The sequence below is a fragment of the Sebastes fasciatus genome, chromosome 17, assembly GCF_043250625.1.
Source record: "Sebastes fasciatus isolate fSebFas1 chromosome 17, fSebFas1.pri, whole genome shotgun sequence".
NCBI classification, from domain to species: Eukaryota; Metazoa; Chordata; class Actinopteri; order Perciformes; family Sebastidae; genus Sebastes; species Sebastes fasciatus.
Genome location: NC_133811.1, coordinates 18,234,946 through 18,255,819, shown reverse-complemented (window position 1 = coordinate 18,255,819; position 20,874 = coordinate 18,234,946). Strand labels below are relative to the sequence as shown.

At 38.5% G+C, this 20,874-nt stretch overlaps 1 protein-coding gene across 3 annotated transcripts; it reads right to left on the bottom strand.

Annotated features, from left to right (window-relative positions):
• Positions 1-1,517: 1,517 nt before the first annotated feature.
• Positions 1,518-19,237, bottom strand: pip4p2 (phosphatidylinositol-4,5-bisphosphate 4-phosphatase 2). 3 transcript variants are annotated; one of them, XM_074612581.1, is made up of 8 exons: positions 18,923-19,237; positions 10,415-10,539; positions 9,273-9,379; positions 8,930-9,053; positions 7,726-7,800; positions 7,110-7,162; positions 3,992-4,082; positions 1,518-2,976 (listed from the first exon to the last, which is right to left on the bottom strand). In XM_074612581.1, exons 1-8 carry the CDS (start codon positions 19,026-19,028, stop codon positions 2,833-2,835), a joined length of 825 nt encoding a protein of 274 aa, XP_074468682.1. In that variant the 5' UTR covers positions 19,029-19,237; the 3' UTR covers positions 1,518-2,832. The 3 variants fall into 3 exon arrangements, with proteins under 3 accessions (XP_074468682.1, XP_074468681.1, XP_074468683.1); XM_074612580.1 differs by having other exon boundaries at positions 10,415-10,563; positions 18,923-19,233; XM_074612582.1 differs by lacking the exon at positions 7,726-7,800 and having other exon boundaries at positions 10,415-10,563; positions 18,923-19,228.
• Positions 19,238-20,874: the final 1,637 nt, after the last annotated feature.

Here is a 20,874-nt window from a genome sequence, read left to right as displayed (position 1 = left end):
TGTGCTGACAAACAGGAAGATAGATGAAAGGACTTCAACACTATAATGAACAGCAGTGGATTAAGATTCTGTGTGCACACAATATCTGAACATACATTAATTATAAATTAAATTAATTATAAAACGGACATGGCCATTTTCAAAGGGGTCTCTTGACCTCTGACCTCAAGATATGTGAATGAAAATGGGTTCTATGCGTACCCATGAGTCTCCCCTTTACAGACATGCCCACTTTATGATAATCACATGCAGTTTGGGGCAAAAAAGCATGCAGCTTTTTGCATGCGGTATAAATGTGTAATTTTTTTCTTATTCTGAAAATGGTATGGTATACTAGCATAATGGGGTCCCTAAACCTCTCAAATTAATCTTCAGGCTGGTTATGAAATGTGATCCACTTTGTTTATTGCAAATTAACTAATAAACACAAAGAAGCAGGAGTCAGATTGCAGATCCTTTAACATAACAGGGGGGAAACATACATTCAGGAGCATACTACATGTATAACTGGGTTTATTGATACTTAAGCTATGATAGGAAACAATGCCTTATTTATGACGTGTAAATTATTAAAAACTGTGGTTTTACTGCATTTCTTTAGATTTAGAGACAATGTACCCTTAAAGCATGTATGCTTTCTATAACATGTTACATTTGAATTGTAACCTTGTGATCATTTTTGGGTAATAATGATGAAAATCTTAAGAAACTAAACTAGTTTTTAAGTCTTTTAAACCCAGGCCAGAATATTCCTCTCGATGCAGATATTTTATTATTAAGAGAAAATTATCTTGGGACTCATGGAAAGCAACAGCGCTGTTCACTGTTCAGGATAATTAATCTAATAATAAAGCCATGCTTGTGGTCACTAGACTTCCATTAGGACTAATGTTTAGCTTATAATGATATATATTAGAGCACACTAGTGTTTTGTTATGCAAATACACGTGAGAAAGTGAACTGAAACAGTTTTTGGAATATGTTGTATTTGTAAAGCTTCTTGTGTATTTGGACCTTTAGGGACCTAACAGGAGTGGAAGAAGTATTTGAATCCCTTGCTTAAGTAAAAGTACTAATACAACAATACAAAAATACAAGTTTAGGCGTCCATAAACTTAAGTACTGTCAGCAAAATGTAGTGAAGCTTAAAGTGTCAAAAGTAGAAATACTATCAGGATAATTGTCCCCTTTCAAAGTGTTATACTATTTTATTGGATTATTATTAATGACACATTGCAGCATTTTAATGTTGTAGCTAATACTTTTTTATATATTGTTGGGTAGTTTATTCTATGGTAATGTATCGCATTTTATGAGAATGTCTCGTTTTTCATAAAAAATTTAAAATAAAGAATAACTAGCTGTAAAAAAGTAAAAAATGTCACCCTGAAATGTAATGAAGTCGAAGTATCTCAAAATGACTTAAATACATCCCGTTAGCTTGAACCTTATATGAATGTCTTTAAATGTGGTATAAGTCGGATACATCACAGCCAATGAGCAAGCAGAACAATACAGGCAGTTTTTGCATTTTATTGATAAATTATCATTTTTAAAAAGACCCACGAGCCATCGTCTCCTTTCTCCTCTCACTACAGTTTCCAAGTACTGAATTTGAACTATGTACAAAGAGTATTTTTTAACATTATTTTCTGCTTCATCATCATCATCATCACATTCAAAACAAGGTTAGAAGTTTGAGCTGTGCCCACAGGTCAAGGTCAAGAGACAGGATGCTGAGTTGGCCTATAGCGATGCTAGCTAGCACAGAGTTCACCGGAAGTCAGAGAGCGGCGATTACAAGCTGAGGGAAGAAGAGGAAGAGGAAGAGGAAGAGGAGGGTTTACATTCTAACTCACAGGTAGAAGGAGCAAAGACAGGAGCATCATAAGCTTCAGCTGGAAACTGAAAAAAGTGACGGAGCATAAACAAGTCAACATGCAAACATGAGTCACCATGTTTTGGGATCATTTTCCACCATTGAGAAGGCAACAAAACCGCAGTGAAACGCACAGGGAGGTTCGCTTCAAAATAACTCAAATAAACAGGTTATTGCTGTAGTGAGTTAAAAGCTGTATGGCACCAAAAATTAACACTGATAAAAAAAACAAAAAACAAGCTCCTGTTGATCTTTTGCTCTTCTTGACTAATACTGGGCAGCAAAGTTGGCACACATGGGTATTTAAGGATTTCTTTTAAAAGTTGATCATTTCGAGAGTTAAAAATCATACAGCAATACTATGTCAGTGTACACAGGCAAGGTGAATGGTTACAATACAGTATGGGTACGCAGCTTTCTGTAGCCAGAGTTAAACTAGCAGCAAAACAACACATACAATTGCATATAATCGTAGTGCAATGTGCAAACTGTTCTCAGGAGGTCGTCTCATTTTGGTCTTGTCTGTAACAAAAGAAATCAAAAAACAAAACTGGTCCAGAAAAACCAAATCCAACCAGTTTGCTGAACTAGCATTTTTAAATCTAAATTTTGACATTCATCAAGAAAAATCTTTTTTTTTAAATTTCTTTATTCTGGATTTTGGAGGATTTTGCCAAAACCTGGGCAGGATTTGAGTCCTTGTGGACTAGCAGGAGGACTGATCGACATACACAAACATAACTAGACACACCTCCAACATACACCTCTTCAAACACACACAACACGTCTTCAACACACTCCTGTCGAGACGCTCTGCAGACGCTCCCCTCAGCTGAACATGACCTGTTTGAAATGTGAACAAGATGGAAAAAAAAAACTAAATGTTGGGTTTGTTCTTCCAGCCGTGCAGGGCCACGCCGAACCGAGCTGAACCGAGCCGTGCCGAGCCCGCTCTAGGCGAAGCTGTTCTCCGGGTAGCTGACTTTGATAGCACCCCAGTAGCAGGCTCGTATCAGACAGATGAGACCCAGAAGGTAGGCGAACGCCCAGGACACGTAGGTGGCGTTGTAACGATTGGCAAAGTCCCGAGTACCAACCTGTTAACACAGAGGAGAGGTGGAGAAGGTGGGTGGAATATTAACACCAAGAATATTTAATTTATGCATTCATAATATCTTGCAGGAGAGAGATTGATAAAATTAAGACCTTAGTTTATCCTAACAATCAGTGATGCACTTCATCAGAAAAGTTGCAGAAAAATTGCAACAAGCTCAGAAACCTTAAATTAAGATATTAGGTACTGTAATCCCATGAAAATAATATTAAGTGAGTATTAATCTAATATGATTATACCAAGTTGTGAAAGTCTGATGTGACTCTAATATAAAAACTGAAAAATATCTGGTTGTTTGTTAAAAAAAATACAGTTTTTGTTTGAACAGGCCAAAGTGTATTTGATGTATTGTAAGATTATGCACTAAAACCACTACGCAAGCTTTGTCACTTTATATCTCTCTATTTATTCCTTCTGTTTTTAATTTATCATTAGGCTCATGTTGTGTTTAAAACATGACCAAACCGATATTCTCTTGTTTTTTTCTGATAATTTGCTTTTTTTAAAATGTTATTTCTCTTTTGTCATTTCTATTGTTTGACATTTCCAGCTAAATGGCTTCATTGTGAAGCGCTTTGCAGCTTTTATTTTGAAAGCACTATATGCCGTATATAGTGGCTTCCAATAAGTCAGTGTGGTGCTGCTATGTTGGCGAAATTTAGCGCACAAACCAACATGCCCAGACGTTTATACCTTTGCTGTTTTGCGCATCATTTATTGCTTACACATAAAAGTTTCTTGATTCCAGGTAACAAGCTTAACCCAATTAAAGTCACTGCTACGCAACCTGCAGACGCCATGGTCACGGTCAAAAACTGTATGCTTCACCCAGCATGCAACACGCCTGGCTGCATCATACCCTCCCTGTATAAATGGGTATAAATACAGTCCCATTAGAGGTGACTGCCACCCAGTGTACAAAAAATACATTACACCAAATAAACACAAAGGTACACAAATGGATAAATGGTTCTTACCAAGACAAAGACAGTACTTACTGTTAAACCCACTCCGATGAAAATGCAGATCATTCCTACAGTTATATAAGCACAACAGCGCCTCCTAGGGAGCGCACTACCAACAGAGGATCTGCAGAGAGAGATTGAGAAGAGAAAGTGAGCTGTTAGAGGGCAGAAAGACATAAACATACTGAATACATTTAAGATTATTTAAAGGTTTGTTTGTCCTGAGAGAAACAACATTTCATTATTCTATCTTTTCTTATATTTTTTTAATGGTTGAGTCATGATTGAAAGAAAACAGTGAAAACATCTTGTGGTACAGTTAAAGTAGTTAACATTTTGACTGATATGACTTCATCCCATTTTCCCAGTGATCTCACTCTACAGCTGCAAAAAAAATCTCTCTCTTCCTCTTTTTAAGAAAGCACGAAAGCGCCAGAGGCCAGTCACATGTGCAGCTCCCAACATCCAGACTGCATACCAACACACACACTGCCCTTAAGCACCAAGCTGGCATCAGTTATATATTCTTTTCTTTTTTTTTTGCTTCACCATTTCTTTACTTTCTTCCCCCTCTCTGCTCTCACATGCCTCTCATGTGACGGGACTCAAGCATTCTTCAGGATTCGTTGGTATTCAGATGGCTTAATGGGAGCCCGGTCACCTGATTTCTTACCTTCTCCTACTTCTTAAAAAATCTCTTTCACGTTTTGTCTTTGTTCGACTCGCCTTTTACTTTTGTGCCGCCTGACCATCTCATTCATTTGACCTGTGACCATATATGGAGCAGACCTCTTTTCAAAGAAGGTTTTTAAAGAGTTATGCTCTGAACATCAACTTGCAAAACAAGAAGGAATCAGGCAAAGAGATTGGATCTACCGTACATCAGTCTGACTAACAGAAAACAGCCCTACTTCAACACTTCACATGTGTGATTGGGAGATTTTCCTCTGCGTAGTACTACTATACTAAAAAAGTATTAGTTCCTCATAAGCATGAAGGTAACATCCTCACATGAGAGAACAAAAAAGACAGAAACAGACACTGAAAGATAGAAATGGAGAGACAAAGATTATTACCATTAGCTATAAACAGATTTATTGGTTTAATGGTCTCTTATATGATAATTTAAGGACAACACGTTTAAGTAAAATGCCCTTCACAGGGTGTAATTTGTGAAAAAATCTGAGAGGGGGCTGTTTTTGAAACATTATTAGTAGGCCTATAAAGATTATGCAGCCTGTTAGGCTGTTAAAGTAACATTTATAGAGTAATTGGGAACTTAAATAATACAATTTCAGAATTTGAACTGAACCTCTGCATTTGCAGGAATATTTTAATCCATTTTTTAAAATTAAATTTATCAAGTAGTGTGATATTTTCACTCTCTTGCCTTGTCCTTTCCACATGTAGCTAAGGGATGTGATCATACTCAACAAACAAAAGGTTGAATGCTGATTTAACATGGATAGAGCCACTCAGCCAGGCGTGCCAAAGACACATATATAAACTTCAATACTTAGACAATAATCTCAAAATGCAATAACACAACGTGCTGTCAACATAAAAATAAATAGGCTACAGTATATGCCTTGTTGTCAGACTAAGAAAACAGTCTGCTTTGGTGACGGTCTTCTTTTTCTACATCTGCAGCGTGTCGCCCCTCTTTCACCCACATTTCTGAAAATCTGCAGGCAGAGAAGGAGGAAACGCCCGGTCTATTTACTAAGATGAACAGCAGACTGTTCAGGGTGGAGACGTTCATCGCGTTAGACGTGGTGTCATCTCTATTGTCACACAAGCGTGAACACTGACAGTGAAAGTCCATTTCTGATTTTCTTGTTGTTTGCACTAGAGACTGTTCTCATGTTACAGTACTTTAGTTAAATACATTTTTGACATTTTTATTTTAGTGAAGTAGCATTAATCACTATGAGGGCGGATACATTTTGTCCCCACTGGGGATAAAAATAATTCAGAAGAGGCAAGGATACATAGACCATTAGGGGGAAATCCCCGTCAAATCCCTCCCTGGCCCTTCATCACTCCTGACTTCTTACAAACGGATTATCATAAAAGACTTGTTGTTCAGTTGAGTTTCCAGAAGAGAGACATTTTTGTCACACGTTTTATTTGTAAAACTTTGTGAGAGGAGACAAAAACTTCTTAGTTTGAAATGTAATATTTTTTTGGAGTCATGTTCTTTTTCGGACGAACATTGCTTCAACACTGCAGCAATATATTTAATGACTTGGGAGCCTGTATATGTGCATGACACAAGTAACAACTACTACGACTGGAGCTAAAGATAGGTAGATGTGAACAAAGAAAAAGACAGAGAGAGATGTAAATAGAGATATTGTTATATGAAATAAAATGCAAGGAAAGATGGCAGAAGAGGTACAGAGACAGAGACAGAGACAGAGACAGAGACAGAGACAGAGACAGAGACAGAGACAGAGACAGAGGTATAGAACAAGACAGACGCAGAGATAAGAAACAGAGATTGAGGCAAAAACAAGAGCATGTTATTCTGATGCAGACTGTCTGTCGTCTCGCTGTAGATACAGCTCATATCATGGGGTCACCTCTCGACCTTGTGACCCTCCTACATTGTTACCATTACATGTATTGAGGCCAGGCTCTAATTCCTGTCACACGTCGAGATTAGCCTCCATCACCTCCCCTCTCCGTCCAAGAACTACAAAGTCCAGACCTCTAAAGCTCAGCATCCATAATCTAAGCTAAACTAAACTTCTCCAGCAAAGAGAGCTGAAAGTCTTAAGTATTTACATCTATGTCAAGCTGCATCATACCAAACCACAAACCTTCATGAGACAGAGTTGAAGCCAGTGCAGAAGGGGAAAGTCAATGATTTCAGTGTTTTAAAGCTCCTCTAATGTACAGTATGTCTTTTTTTTTAAAGACCATTTTAAGCCCATTCGAGTTACATTATAACTATGACACAAACATTTTGAATCACTCTTTAACTGTAAAAACAGACAACACTAATGTAACTTTGACAAAAATCAATTTACTTACAGCTATAATGTAAATTATTGGAGTTGAGTTGGAGCTAGAACTTGAAAACTGCTACGGTAATTTAAGTTTCCACCTTTGTGTACGGAGTTAAATGGATGTTTGATGGACTCACATTTTTTTGCAGTGGGGACACTTGGCTAGCGTGTTAAAGCGAAGCTCCATCCACTGCGAGGAAACACAAGAAGAAAAAAGCACTGTTGGCATCTACACATGCACATGTGAACACAGAAATGTTAACGACACACTATAATCCGACTGGACTTTAGAACAATCAACACTTAAGACCTACTGGGAATGATTTTAGATGATCAGTTATGATGGTTTGCTACTTGTAAATGTATTTATTATGTCTGTATTGGAGAGAATATCAAAAGGTAGGCTAAATTAGCATCTAAAATGACTCCTATATTAGTTAGGATTGTAAATATACTATAGTTTCATTAAGGGTTACACCAAAAATGTTTATCCCATCACCAAGCAGCATACTTTAAAGGTCCTATTTACACAAGTTTAATATGTGACCTTTGACATCTGGCTTCAGAGGAGGTTTGCAAAATTCAATATAAATTCAGGCCAAACCGTCTTAAAGCCAATTTTATTCTGAAGCTCTCTTCAAAGCCAGATGTGTACAAAGTCACATTATCACCAGTGTAAATAAGGCCGCAGATTGAACTGGAGCAGGTTAGGCTGTTGTTAATATGTCCACCAGTAAGACCAGCGTTCTCAACCTCTTGTTGTGCTGGAGGAGAGCCATCGCTGGGGAGGTCAGACATTGGCTGGGATGACCTGGCGTCCTCGCTGCCCTACAGACGCCACAAGCCACAACGTGCACACGTTAAGAGGACAATACCACTGATTTTGATTTTGTCATGCTGACTCAATACTTCAGGTACTGCACCTTCTTCCTTCAATGAGACACTTTGCAGTTCCTTTTATTGAAATGGCAATCCTTAAGATTTCAGTCCTGGTTGATCGTCATATTGTGTTTTCATTTCAACAGGAGAAGAACATCTTATTAGCTCTTATATGTGCTTTGGACTAACCTGAATAAGCTATACCACCCAGAACAACTGTGCAACTATACTACTGTAAGAAAACCGCTATTTCCCTCACCAAACGCTGAAGAATACAATGTAGTTTGGCTTTCAAGATTATTAATATGCATGCACCAAGTGTAAACAATGGAATTGTGCTTCAAGTTATCAGAATTTTGTGCATTGTTCCCTTTTTTTGTGTGTATACAATGGAGGAAAACTGTAATACAGCATTTATTCCCAGGAATGTCTCCACAGACACCTAGTTCATAATACTGCAAATATATTGTAATACTTTCATCAGTGGGCCAAAGGCTCAATCACTATTGTTTTACCTCTCTTTCAGCGATAGATAGTGACTTAAAAACATATTTTTTAAAGAAAATCTTCAAGATTGCCACTTTAATATGTAATATAGCAATATGTAGTATGACGAATAGAGGTTCAAGGTATTTAAACCTTCATGAAAGTGAATGTGTCTCAAAAATACTGATTTTAAACACTAGGTGCAGGAAGACAATTTTATTTAAGATGGGAATACTCTGCAAAAGGCTGCAACCACACCGCTATCAAGTGGGATTGTTAATGAGCCAAGCGACGAAAGGAAACATGCAGCATGCAAACATCATACTGTGTTTTCATTTCAACACGGATTAAAGATCAACAGGAGACGAACATCTTATTAGCTCTTATGTGTGTTTTGGACAAACTTGAATAAGCTACACCACCCGGAACAACTGTGCAACTATACTGCTGTAGAAAATGCCCTCACCAAACGCTGAAGAATACGCTCAAGATTATTAATATGCACGTATCAACAACAGCACAGCAACACAATTCTACATGATTGTGATTCTATGTGATTGGTTAGATTGGCTGTCTTGGTGGGTTTACGTACAAGAAAGGTGTTGCCACAGTGACCGCAGACCACCCTCATCCCCTCAGGTTGGATGGGCAGCGCCGGCTGGGCGGGTTGCTCCTCTGGGATCACCATCACCGGGCTCAGGTTGATTATGCGTCTGCTGTCGAGGGAACAAAGAGATTGGCGAGTTTATGATTACAACCTATCCAAGATAGGATTTACAAACGTTTTTTGATGAAATAAAACTATAGAAAGAGCTTGATTCGCCCTCTAAAAGTTAACTTTTCCTGTGCCAACATTTTGTCCGAGCCTCAAATTTGGCTTCAGAAAAGAAGTAAACGTACAAGAAATGTAGTGAACTTGGCTCCCTGCTGCCTACCAGTTCGGTCGAGGACATCCTATCCTCCTGGACGTGTCTTTACAGATGAGCAGGCAGTTACAGGGACACCTCACATATTTCTTCCCTGTCGGGGGGTTCTTGATGGGCTGGAAGGCAACATGTCAAAATCAGTTTAATACAGAACGTAAAGACGAATCCATAAAAGAGGAGAGCAGCTGGTTTAAAACAGTAGAGGTGACACAGCAGAGCCTTTCAGACCTAACAGGGTGTAAAAAGTACCGCGCAAAATCAATAGCTTTGCCTTTAATCTATGAAATATATATTAGTTCACCCAACAGCTTCAAATGTCCATAGTATGTCATCTGACATGCTGTATTTGTCATTTATAAAGCCTCTTTATGCAACACTCTGTGCTGTTTGTGTCTAGATATATATATATATGAACCAAACTGCATACATACATAAATACACACATGCAGACACATTTGACTAAGGCTTACAATAAATATACATTTTCAGAAGCTATTGTATTGAGAAACGTTTAGTTTATGTAGAGAAGTTGATCCAGCTCCAGCTTTAGATTTATGTCTTCAGTGTTTGGGGAACCTGAGCTGAAATAAGATGCAACAACTGAAGGCCAAACACTGTTTAGGTCCGGTGTAACAGAAAATCATTTGGATGTGTTGATGTATTACAAGCACCACAAACATCAGCCAGTGGAAATGACATCTCCCACCCGAGCGCCTGTGATGACAGCCATTCATCCTCCTCGCTGCCTCCGCTGACAGCTCGATCAAAGCGACACATTCAAGTCATACGGAGCATCTTATCACTGGACTGACTGATCGATGTGACAGATGTCTACATCAACATGTGGTGAGGCTCTAAAAGGTGGACATTGCCAAGATGAAATTAGTGAAATGTCCAGATCAAATGGTTTCTCTCATGATTGCCCAGAAAAAAATTCCATATTTTATGAGGCAAAGAGATGCAATAATACAGAAAAGGCGTGTGCATGTGTGATTAGATTGCTAAAGAGATGAATGGTAGATCGATTATGAGAATAGCGGAGAGGAGAGCAACTGAAGACTTAATGTCTTCACACAACTCGACAGTCGAACTATTACGACTCAACACCAGCAATCATTTATAAAAGCCGGCACCGGCCGGAATCCACTTACTGTAGCTTCGTTGCAGACTGTGCACTTGACCACGTGCTGATGCAGCTTTCCATCCAGGTTTATGAGCGACTGGCATACGCGGCAGTTGATGACAGGCACACCGCCGGCGTCGGGGCTGGCGATGGCTGTGTAGGGAGGAGGTAGTTCGGCTTTGAAAAGAGGAGCGGGGCAAAGCACACAACACACGGCCAGCTGTTAATCGCATGCATCGATAACACTTCAGACAGCTTCAGACAAGAAATAAATTCAATGTCAGAATGTGTCATTGTTTGATAAAAGCAACAAGATGCAGCTGAAAGATGTGGAAGAGATCTAGTAAGTGTCAAACGGATATTTCCAAGGTCAAGAATAAGACATTACATTAGACATCAAACAGTGTAATATGTTTTGGAAATAAACTGCCCGTGCATTCTGTGGATTACACACAACACAATCTTATTTCTGATGAGGATCTAACCAAAACAAAGTAGTATAATCTAAGTGTAGGACTCTGATCTCAAACAAAACAACAAAGAAGATTGCTGTCCAAAAGTCCAAAAACTTTGAATGTGTGCCAAAACAAGAGCTGAAACATGAATCAATTAGTCGATCGACAGAAAATGAACTATGTTGTTGATTGAATAACCGTTTGAGGAAAAATCACAAACATTTGAACGCTCCAGCTTCTAAAATGTGAGAATTTGCGGCTTTTAATAATCAGCATATTAACGGATAATGAAAATAATCTTTAGTTGCAGCCATAATATTATAATAAGCTACCCACTACAATATACTACACAAAAACAAACATCTGATGCATGCCAAAACAACCTACAGTTATAGAACGGAGCTGTTGTCTAACGTGTTTTACAATTCTCACCAATAGGATTCTCAAAAATGCATGTCACATACAAACGTAATTCAAAGCCTCTCATTAACTATTAAACCCAGTGTATGGTAGGCAGCCTGGAAACACTGCTGCACATACTGTACGCAAACCCATGACAGCCCGCTGTGTACGACTCAACACTGACTGCTCAACATGTGACTCTTCTCTCTTTGTCAGGGGGCCGAGCACCACTCTGTATGTTTAAGAAAGAAACAATGGGCCCTTTTAGGTACAAAACTGGTGACGTAGAGACATAGTTAACATGTACTATATGAGCTGGTCTTCTTATTGTGAGGCTGTGGCATTTGAGGACATATTAATATGATATAATGTAATGTTTGAGCTACATTTGTAAGTAATATGTAATACAATGTATTCATAAATGCATGGATAGAAGTAAATACGTCTTGTATTACAGTATCTAACTTCTTGTGACCTTAAAGGAACATGTAAAGATCCCACCTACCCACATTTTACCCCAATACAGTAGCCACTCAACTGAACTCTGTACTGTTTAATCCCACATTAACCTTGTGTAACTGGTCTACATTCCATGCGTTATTCAGGGTTTTGATAAATCCATAGATTTGCACCAGTCACCACTACTACTACTACTACTACTACTACTACTACTACTACTACTACTACTACTATTGTAGAAGTGGAGCATACTTTACAATCTGTGTGATACTTAAATCTCCACTAAACCATTTAAGTTGCGAAACTCTCATGAGATGGATAACATTAGACATTGACCTTGAATGGTTAGGATAGGTCGTCGAGCAGTTTTTGTAATTTGTTTTTGTTACCTTCTAGACACGACCAAAAAATATCTGATCATCTTACAGCAATGACTCTGCACATTTTTTAAATAAAAAACGTTTGCATATAAAATACAGAAAATGACATCAAATATAATACTTCTATGTAGGGCTGCCCCCTCTTCGTCGATTAGTTTACTAATCGGTCGTTCTGGTCTTAGTCAAATAAGATTTCTTTAGTCGTTTTTTATGCTTTTTTTCATGCTGAATGACTTATTTCCAAGATATCTATGAGCACATTTCTGGTGAACACAAGATCTAAAGTGGTGCTTTTGTGTGATTCTTTGTGGAGAAACTCAGTTTTACAGATCTGTCGATTAAATCAAATTTTCAATTAATCAACAAAATCGTATGAGTGTTGGTCGACTAAGAATTGCTTTGGTCGAGGACAGCCCTACTTCTATTCATTTAAATTAGAGGCAACGTCATGTGAAATGTGTGTGTTTGAAGTTACGCTACCTACATTCTTCAAATACCCCAAGTACAGATTTACTGCACAGCTCAGGCAGCGATGGGAAAAATGTAGAGCTGAAAGCATTTGTCAATCGACAGAAAATTAACCTTCAACAATTCTGATAGTCATTCAATTTTCAAGTCTCTTTCATACAAAAATGCTCCCAAAAAAACGGGATATCTCTCACAAGTATTGGGCTGTTTTTTGGACAAAACAAGCAATTCAAATGTGTCAATCCGGGTTTAGAGAAAATATGACGGTCATTTTTCAGTATTTTTATATTTTCTTATAGACCACACAATTATTCAATTAATTGAGAAAATGATCAACAGGTTAAATGATAATGGAAATACTCATTTGATGTAGCCAAATGACCAACAACCGCAACACATCTACTGTGTTACTGGGACGATACACCTATCTCCCGATTCGATACTATCACGAGGTGCCAATTCGATATGTATTGAGATTTATTGCATTTATTGATTTATTCTGTTAACTTTTTCAACACTAGACCATGGGAAAGAGTTGAACCATACACTACGAGGGACATTTACTTTGGATAATATCTAAATGAAAACAGTAAAAATGTTTGATTTTCAGCATGTATGTAGTCAGAGATGTCCTGAAGTCAGATATATCAGTCATTGTCAGGCATTATTTATAATAAAAAAATTCCAGCAACCCAAAAATCAAAGAATAAAGACATTTCCCTCACAAATTAGTGGTATTTTCTTTTTAATTTTAATATCTACAGTGTATCTCTTGTGATACATTTATTAAGCCTGACCCAAGTCTACTTACCAAACACAGAGGAGGCATCTAATCTGACAAATCACCAATTTCCTTCCCTCTAAATGAGATAATGGGACGAGTTGACGGGTAAACGAGCCTGGCTCTGAGATTTAGAGACACTCGACAGTTGACACCACAGGGACAGATGGGGCATCCCGTCTACAACCGGGCAAACGTGGCTAGAAATTCAATCAAAGCATGCCAAAGACTGAACACTCCTACTGTGTGATGCATTTTCTACTTCTACACCTTGAATTGAAATACAGTCATCACTTCTCTGTTATCCAACCGCGTTGTCTCAATCACAATCTCAGGAGAGGCCTGTTCCTACTCGCTCCTCTCTTTGCTGTCATGTTCTCCTAATGCATGTTTGAAACTGAATATAGCAGCTATAGGTTTTCACTGGCTGTCCTCGGAGCCAGCGGTAAGACGAGAAGACACTCTACTACAACCCCCAGCGGCACCACATACAGCACAGCCACCATCACGTCCTGCCAGGCTGGTGCCATCACTGACTGTGTAATTGTGTGGTTTGTGGTGAAGAATGGCTGACTGAGAAGCTAGTATGGAAACACAAGCTCCTCAGGGATGTTTTGTATTTTTTATTCTGTTTCCTGATGCATAATAAATGTGGCATGAAATAAAAAAAATCTCTTTAAGGTTAAAGGATAAGGCCCTATAATTTTTCTTATTGCCAACAAACCCCATGGAAAGATTAAAACCAACAATGAATTAATCCATCTCAGTAGTTTCTTTTTCACTCAGCTCATTAGTTCCTACTAATCATTATATTTCCTCAAAAAGCTAGAGTTTCTAGCACACATTACTCAAACAGGAGTGAATAGTGTTTTTGTTGGGGACTATTTTTAGTTGCAGATTAATACACATTTGGAGTATCACGATGTAGGTAACTTCATATCTCAATAACAATATATGTCACGATATAGCATATTGTCTGATTTCATAAATAACTGTCTATATGAAATAAGCAGCCTATTTATGTTTACTCCTGTGTGGATTAAATACTTGACAAATGAAAAGTACTGAGTAGTTTTAAGTGAAATTATAGAGAAAAAAATAAATAAATATAAATATATATCATCATATTGTGTAGCCCTGCGATATGTAAGTAAAATAATATCATGATATAGCAAAATATTTTTGCAATTGCTCAGAAGTTTCTCCTTATTTTGACAGATGTAGCTCTGATTAATTACCGTGCAGCAAACGTACGATGCAGTGATGATCGACCAATCTGGTTGGGGTCAATTTAGTTAGTAAATGACGGCGTACGTGGCCTTTGTGTGATGTAGTGAAGGTTTTCAAACCACTTTCACACCGCTGAAGTTGTTCTTTTTTTTGGAGGAAACTCCTATAGCAGCAACGCAGCTTTCAGCCATGTGTGTTGCTGCTATATATGTAATCATGGCGTTAATTAATATCGTTGATAATAAAACACATTTGTATCATGTTAACATGAATGCCGGTATTTTCATGACTCAAAATAAACTACAGTGGCCATGTTGATTTTAATGAAGGAACATGTCACTCAGTGCAACAGTGTGGCTCACTGATGTGTTTCTAATACTTTTTATACTTTCTATGGCTCAAAAGAAAAAATATAAATCAGGCTTTAGCTAAACAGATAACACCTGTTAGTAGAATCAACTCGTTGTTGGTTCTGGTATTTTCATGGGATTTGTTGACAATAAAAAAATATTCAGAATATCACCAGACTCATCCTTCCCAGTTAGCCTGGAGAACTGGCTCTTCCCTGACAAGCACCACTGTACAATATGAGGCTTAATGTTGCAGATTAGTGTCCCCACCCTTCCATGACGTTGCTTGAATTCCTTGTCACAATCTCGGGTTTAAAATTGGGGAAAAAAAATTATTTTAACATATTTTTCTATGTCAGCAAAGCATTGCCTCTGAATGAATGTAAGGTGAAGAATTAATTCATCACTGTCAAGATTAAAATACCGTCCAGGCTTGCACCGCCTTTTGTTGCAGTCAATTTATTTTGCCATTCAAGCGCAAAAACATCAAGCAACAAGCACAGTGCCAGTCTAATCATTCAGCTGCAGCCAAGGTCATTGGTCTCCGCCCCTCACCATCACCACCACCACCACCACACTGTGAATACAGTGAATCTCTACCTGATACAGCTGAATAAAAACGGATGTTGGACATTCATCAGGTAAAAGACTCATAATTCTTCAGTGACAGTTTCCTAAATGCAGCTGATTATTATTGAAAGCAACGTCCCAGTCATTCAGGGAAACAAACAGCTCAGTTTTGGCTTCTTTGACTAATTAATCCATTTTACAAACTGGTTGATGGAGGACTCAACAAACCCAGAGAAACCAGAATTAGCCGTAATCCAGACTGCTGAGAGGGAGGGAGGTGAAACTAGGCCACGAAATATACTGACATTCATTTAGGCTTTTCCCTAAGTCAGTGCTGTAACATCCAAACAGGCTGTCACTTCACAGGTTATTACAGTCCAGCGTTAAAGTCTTTATGAATAATCCGGTGGCGAAATATGAACTCTGCGAGATTAAGACTGCTTCACAACAACAAAATATTCATTTTTCGACGTTGTGTTTGCTCAATATTAGCCGTTTGCCCCTGAAATTCTCTGTAAAGAGTATTACACGGTCAATGAATCCAATTCATTTGAAGCAGATCAACCAGTGTGTGCCGAGTAGGGGTGTAAGAAAACATCACACAAGTATTGTGATATTATGTGTTGTGATACTGTGTCAATTCTCAAAAACACTCTTTTTAATTAACCTCTTAAAAATCCCACATTCTGCCATCTGACCCAAAAACTATTCTGTCTTTCAGAGGCTCAGTTTTAAAGCTAGAGTGAAGCTACTGGCATTATATGAAACTAGAAAAAACGAAGGAATCCATTGTTACCAACCTTGTCATGCTAGCTTGTCACGAAGGAGGTTAAAAAACACTCCAAATTTGCACTTTATTTTGGTGAGAAAAACTGGCATGGCCATTTTCACAGGGGTCCCTTGACCTCTGACCTCAAGATATGCCCACTTTATGATAATCACATGTCGTTTTTTGCATGCAGTACAAATGTGTTATTTTTGCCTATTCTAAAATGGTGTATTTCTGGTGTGTTCTTTATACTATGACAGTTTTCCTAAAATTAGATTTGAAAAAAAATCGCAATATATCACCTTGCTTACAGTATCGCAATATATCGAATCATTACCCCTGAATCATGATACATATCGTATCGCCAGATTCTTGCCAATACACAGCCCTAGTGCCGAGGCAAAGAAACATTGTTTTATGAGCCTATAACAAAAAGGTACAACCAGAGGGAACTTTGTGCTCAGTGTCTGAAGCTAAATTTACTTAAAACAAAACATAATCCTTTGATATGGGAGTCTGATCTGGATGTTTTTGTAGAAACACTAAGAGGGAACATTTTATCAAGTAAATCCTCCAGCAAAAAAAGAAAAAAAAAAACATGTGTCTCATCATCAGCTTCAAAATGGCATTTGATCTTCAACCATATAAATTCAGAATCAGATTAAATTCAGTGCAAAGGTCAGGCTCCTAGAGGCTGAGTGGACTGAGGATTTACGAGCTGTAATTGCCTGGGTCATTCAGCCCTAGCATTCATTATAGTGCTGTGTAACCTACATTCATCTGTCTTACTAAGCAAAATGTGGACACTCTGTCAGTCTCCTGGCTTGTTCATGCACATGTTTTGTACTGTATTGAAGATGCTAGAATAGATTCAAACTGCAACAAAGATTCAAAATATTTGGTGTTTACCGATTGTCAGTTTGATAGATTAAAGCAGCAGATCAAACATGTCAAATATGAATCAATATTCTGTTACTGTAATGCCTATTTCTCACCTCAATTGTTTTCAGAAACATCTTGTAGTGTTCTGTTTAGCTGTAAAATGATAAAGTTTGACACGGCAGCCATGTTGAGATCAGTTGGGGAAATACCAAGCACCGCCCACCAGCCAGAGCACAGCCAATAGGAACGCTCTCTCTCTGAAATGACCTGTGATTGGCCAAAGTCTCCTGTCACGGGCTAGATTTTTTAAAGCCTGAAAACAGAGCCATGAGGAGGTGCAGAAGTCTAGTTATCTCTCAGAACACTTGAATTACAATATGCTGAAAGGTCATTATGGAATTTTTGCCTAATGATGCCAAAAATATTCTGCCTACTGCAGGTCTAAATAAGTAGTACTGACTGAAGAAGTGTGAATAATATGAATATGTACCCCCTGATTTCTTATTTAATGGTATAGCAGCAGATAGGCTTACATATATCAATGGTTTGGCTTTCTGTTGTTGCATATTTATATTCATGCATTAGAACCATACTTTACAGTGATTACAGTCTAATTTCCATGCAAATGAGCAAACTGGCAACTACAGATGTCACATTTATGACATTTAAATCATGCCATGCTGTGGGTTTGATCACATCCACGAAGGACACACATCTGGGCCTTTTTGTAGATTTTTGCAGTTGTGGGACAAAAGGCTGCCTTCATCTTGCAGTGGGTCATTTCATCCCCCGTCAATCAACAACATTAGAGCCCACTATCCATCCAATGAGGCCTCAATGTGCCATCACGACTCCAACAAACCAACACCCAAAACATTGCAGGCCCCAGTGAGTCGTAATTGCCTGGGTCATTCAGCACCTGCATGCATTATAGTGCTGTGTAACCTACATTCATCTGTCTATACTAAGCAAAACGTGGACACTGTGTCAATCTCCTGGCTACATGTTTTGTACTGCATATTGAAGATGCTAGAATAGATTGTCTTTGCAAGATCAAGGATAAATATTTGGTGTTTACAGTCCATGCAAATGAGCAAAACTGGCAGCTATAGATGTCACATTAATTTATGACATTTAAATCATGCCATGCTGTAGGTTTGATCCCATCCACGAAGGACCACTTATTATTTCTTTATATTAATTTTGTCTCTAGGTGGAGGCTTCAGATAAACCCAATGGTTTGTTTTGCCTCTTCCTGCACTGTATATTATTCTTTTCTTTTTTTTGTGATGTTGTATAGTCTTAAATTGTGCAAGACAAATAAACAAAAATAAACAAGGACACATCTGGGCCCATTTGTCGATTTTTTGCAGCTGTAGGACAAAAGGCTGCCTTCATCTTGCAGTGGGTCATTTCTCAAAACATTAGAGCAACATTAGAGCCCACTATCCATCCAATGAGGCCTCACTGTGCCATCACGACTCCAACAAATCAAGAACCCAAAACATTGCAGGCCCAAAGTGAGTCGTGATGTTTATTATATATTTCTGCAGTAAAAACATTGCTGTTATTATTGTAGGCCCCTCTTCTCTAACCCACTGCTCCACTTCTCACAGTGCAAGCTCCACCTTTTTCTCCTCAGCTGCAGATTGATTGCCTCTTTTCATCGCTGCAGTTTTTATTTACGCACAAACTCGATACGCCCAAAAATGATTCAGCAAACAGCCAGGCGGTGCAGCCAGAGCAGCGGGTCCCTCTCTCTCTCTGTAGCCTACATGTCGTGTGTTTACCTCGGGGACTTGAGTCCTGCAGGTACGGAGGAGCAGTGGGGGTCACGTTCTCCGAGTTGGGACCCGACAGCAGAGGAGATCTCTCGTCCATGCCGTCGGAGGCCATGTCGTTGCCGGAGAGGATTGACGCGCAGAGACGGTGGCGCTGCACCGAGTCTTCACCCAGTGAAGCAGCGCGGAGGAGCCGGTTGTTGGTGTTGGTGCTGCCGAGTCGCTCCGGTCCAGCAGCCCCGGTGACGGCAGCCTGGAGGAGGAGGAGCTCCGTGGTGATCCCCAATAATCCCCGCCCCTCACCACCATGACCCAGACCATGATGGGTTCTTAATACTGCACACACAACATTACTGTGATGGAATGTTTTTATGCGAAAAGGATGTCCAGAAATTCTAAATTCTAAATTCTAAATGCACTATAGTCTGTAATCACGTGCACCGGTTTATTTGGATTCTAGTCCATATTTTCATAAATAATATATATATATAAATAAATATCCTGCCTGGACTCCAACAGCAGTGTTTTTAATGATGGAGGGAGGGACACAGTGAGAAGTCAATAAAGCAGCAATTTCCAGTGATCTCCACTAGATGTCACTGTAGGATTACTGTGTGGTCCCTTAGGCCAGGGGTCAGCAACCTTTACTATCTAAAGAGACATTTTAGGCAAAAAAATAGATAAATAAATCTGTCTGGAGCCGCAAAACATGTGATCATTGTGATGAAGGTAACACAGTTTATAGTCTAAGTAAATGGTATATAAGTCTAATGCAGTGAGGGCCAAAGTGTAAATGTACTACAGAGTATTAGGGCCACATTGAGGGAAAAACATCTGAGATTCAATTCAATTCAATTCAATTTATGTTTGTATAGCGTCAAATCACAACAGAAGTTATCTCAAGACGCTTTATATATAGAGCAGGTTTTAGACCGTACACCATAGTTTAGAGACCCAACAAGATCCACCAAGTGTGCTGTGGCCAAGAAAAACTCCCCGATTAGTGGGAAGAAACCTGGAGCATCCAAAACAGTCATAACATAAGATACCTTATTAATACCAAAAGAAATTCTTTTGCCAGAGATAGCTCAAAAATTACAACATAAGAATAAAAACACAACAGAGTAATAAATATAAAGTGTATAAGAAATAATATAAACACCAGTGCCTAATAGAATAACAATAAAAGTCAGATACATTTAGTAAAATAAGTAAACTAAAATAGAAAAGTAATATTGTGCATGATATTGCACATGGCACATTCATTATGTTACTTATGGATTGAATTATATTGAAAATAAATGATTTCCCTTTTTGCTAGGGACCCCTGGGGGTCCCCGGACCCCACTTTGACCACCACTGTGCTACTGTAGGCTCTATGTTTACAAGAGAAAAAACAAAGATTAAAGTCTGAAACATGATTTTGTGTTGCAGAAATACTTTTTTTCTGCACAACCCCTCGGATCCATCTTGCAAACCCTATGGATACTAAAGACAGTATCTAGACATTGACATTTATTTTTCTTTACTGCAGCAAACTGGATTTCAAATGAAGTAGTGCCTCTCTGGCTGAAGTGCAAACTTTTAGCTTTAGAGACATTTTGTCTGCTTACAGAGCAAATGCATCTGGATTGATTGGACAACACTTGAGGGAATAAAATTCTGGTGTAGAAATCCTGAAGCCTTTTTTATTATTTATAAGATGCGCTTCTTGAGGCCTATTCCAATACAGAGAGAACACCAGCTCTTTTTCTGTTTTACTGGTTCTTTTATATTCACATGTTAAACAACTTTTGCATGTCTTTCCACCCTGGAGGAGGGTCCCTTCTTCTTCCCAATTAAAGAGGGTTTTTTTTCCACCTGAAGGGTCTTAAAAGAGCGTATATGTTTAACAGATTATAAAGCCCTCTGCGGCAAATGCTTTATTTTAATTACTGAATATAAATAAAATAGACTTTAGT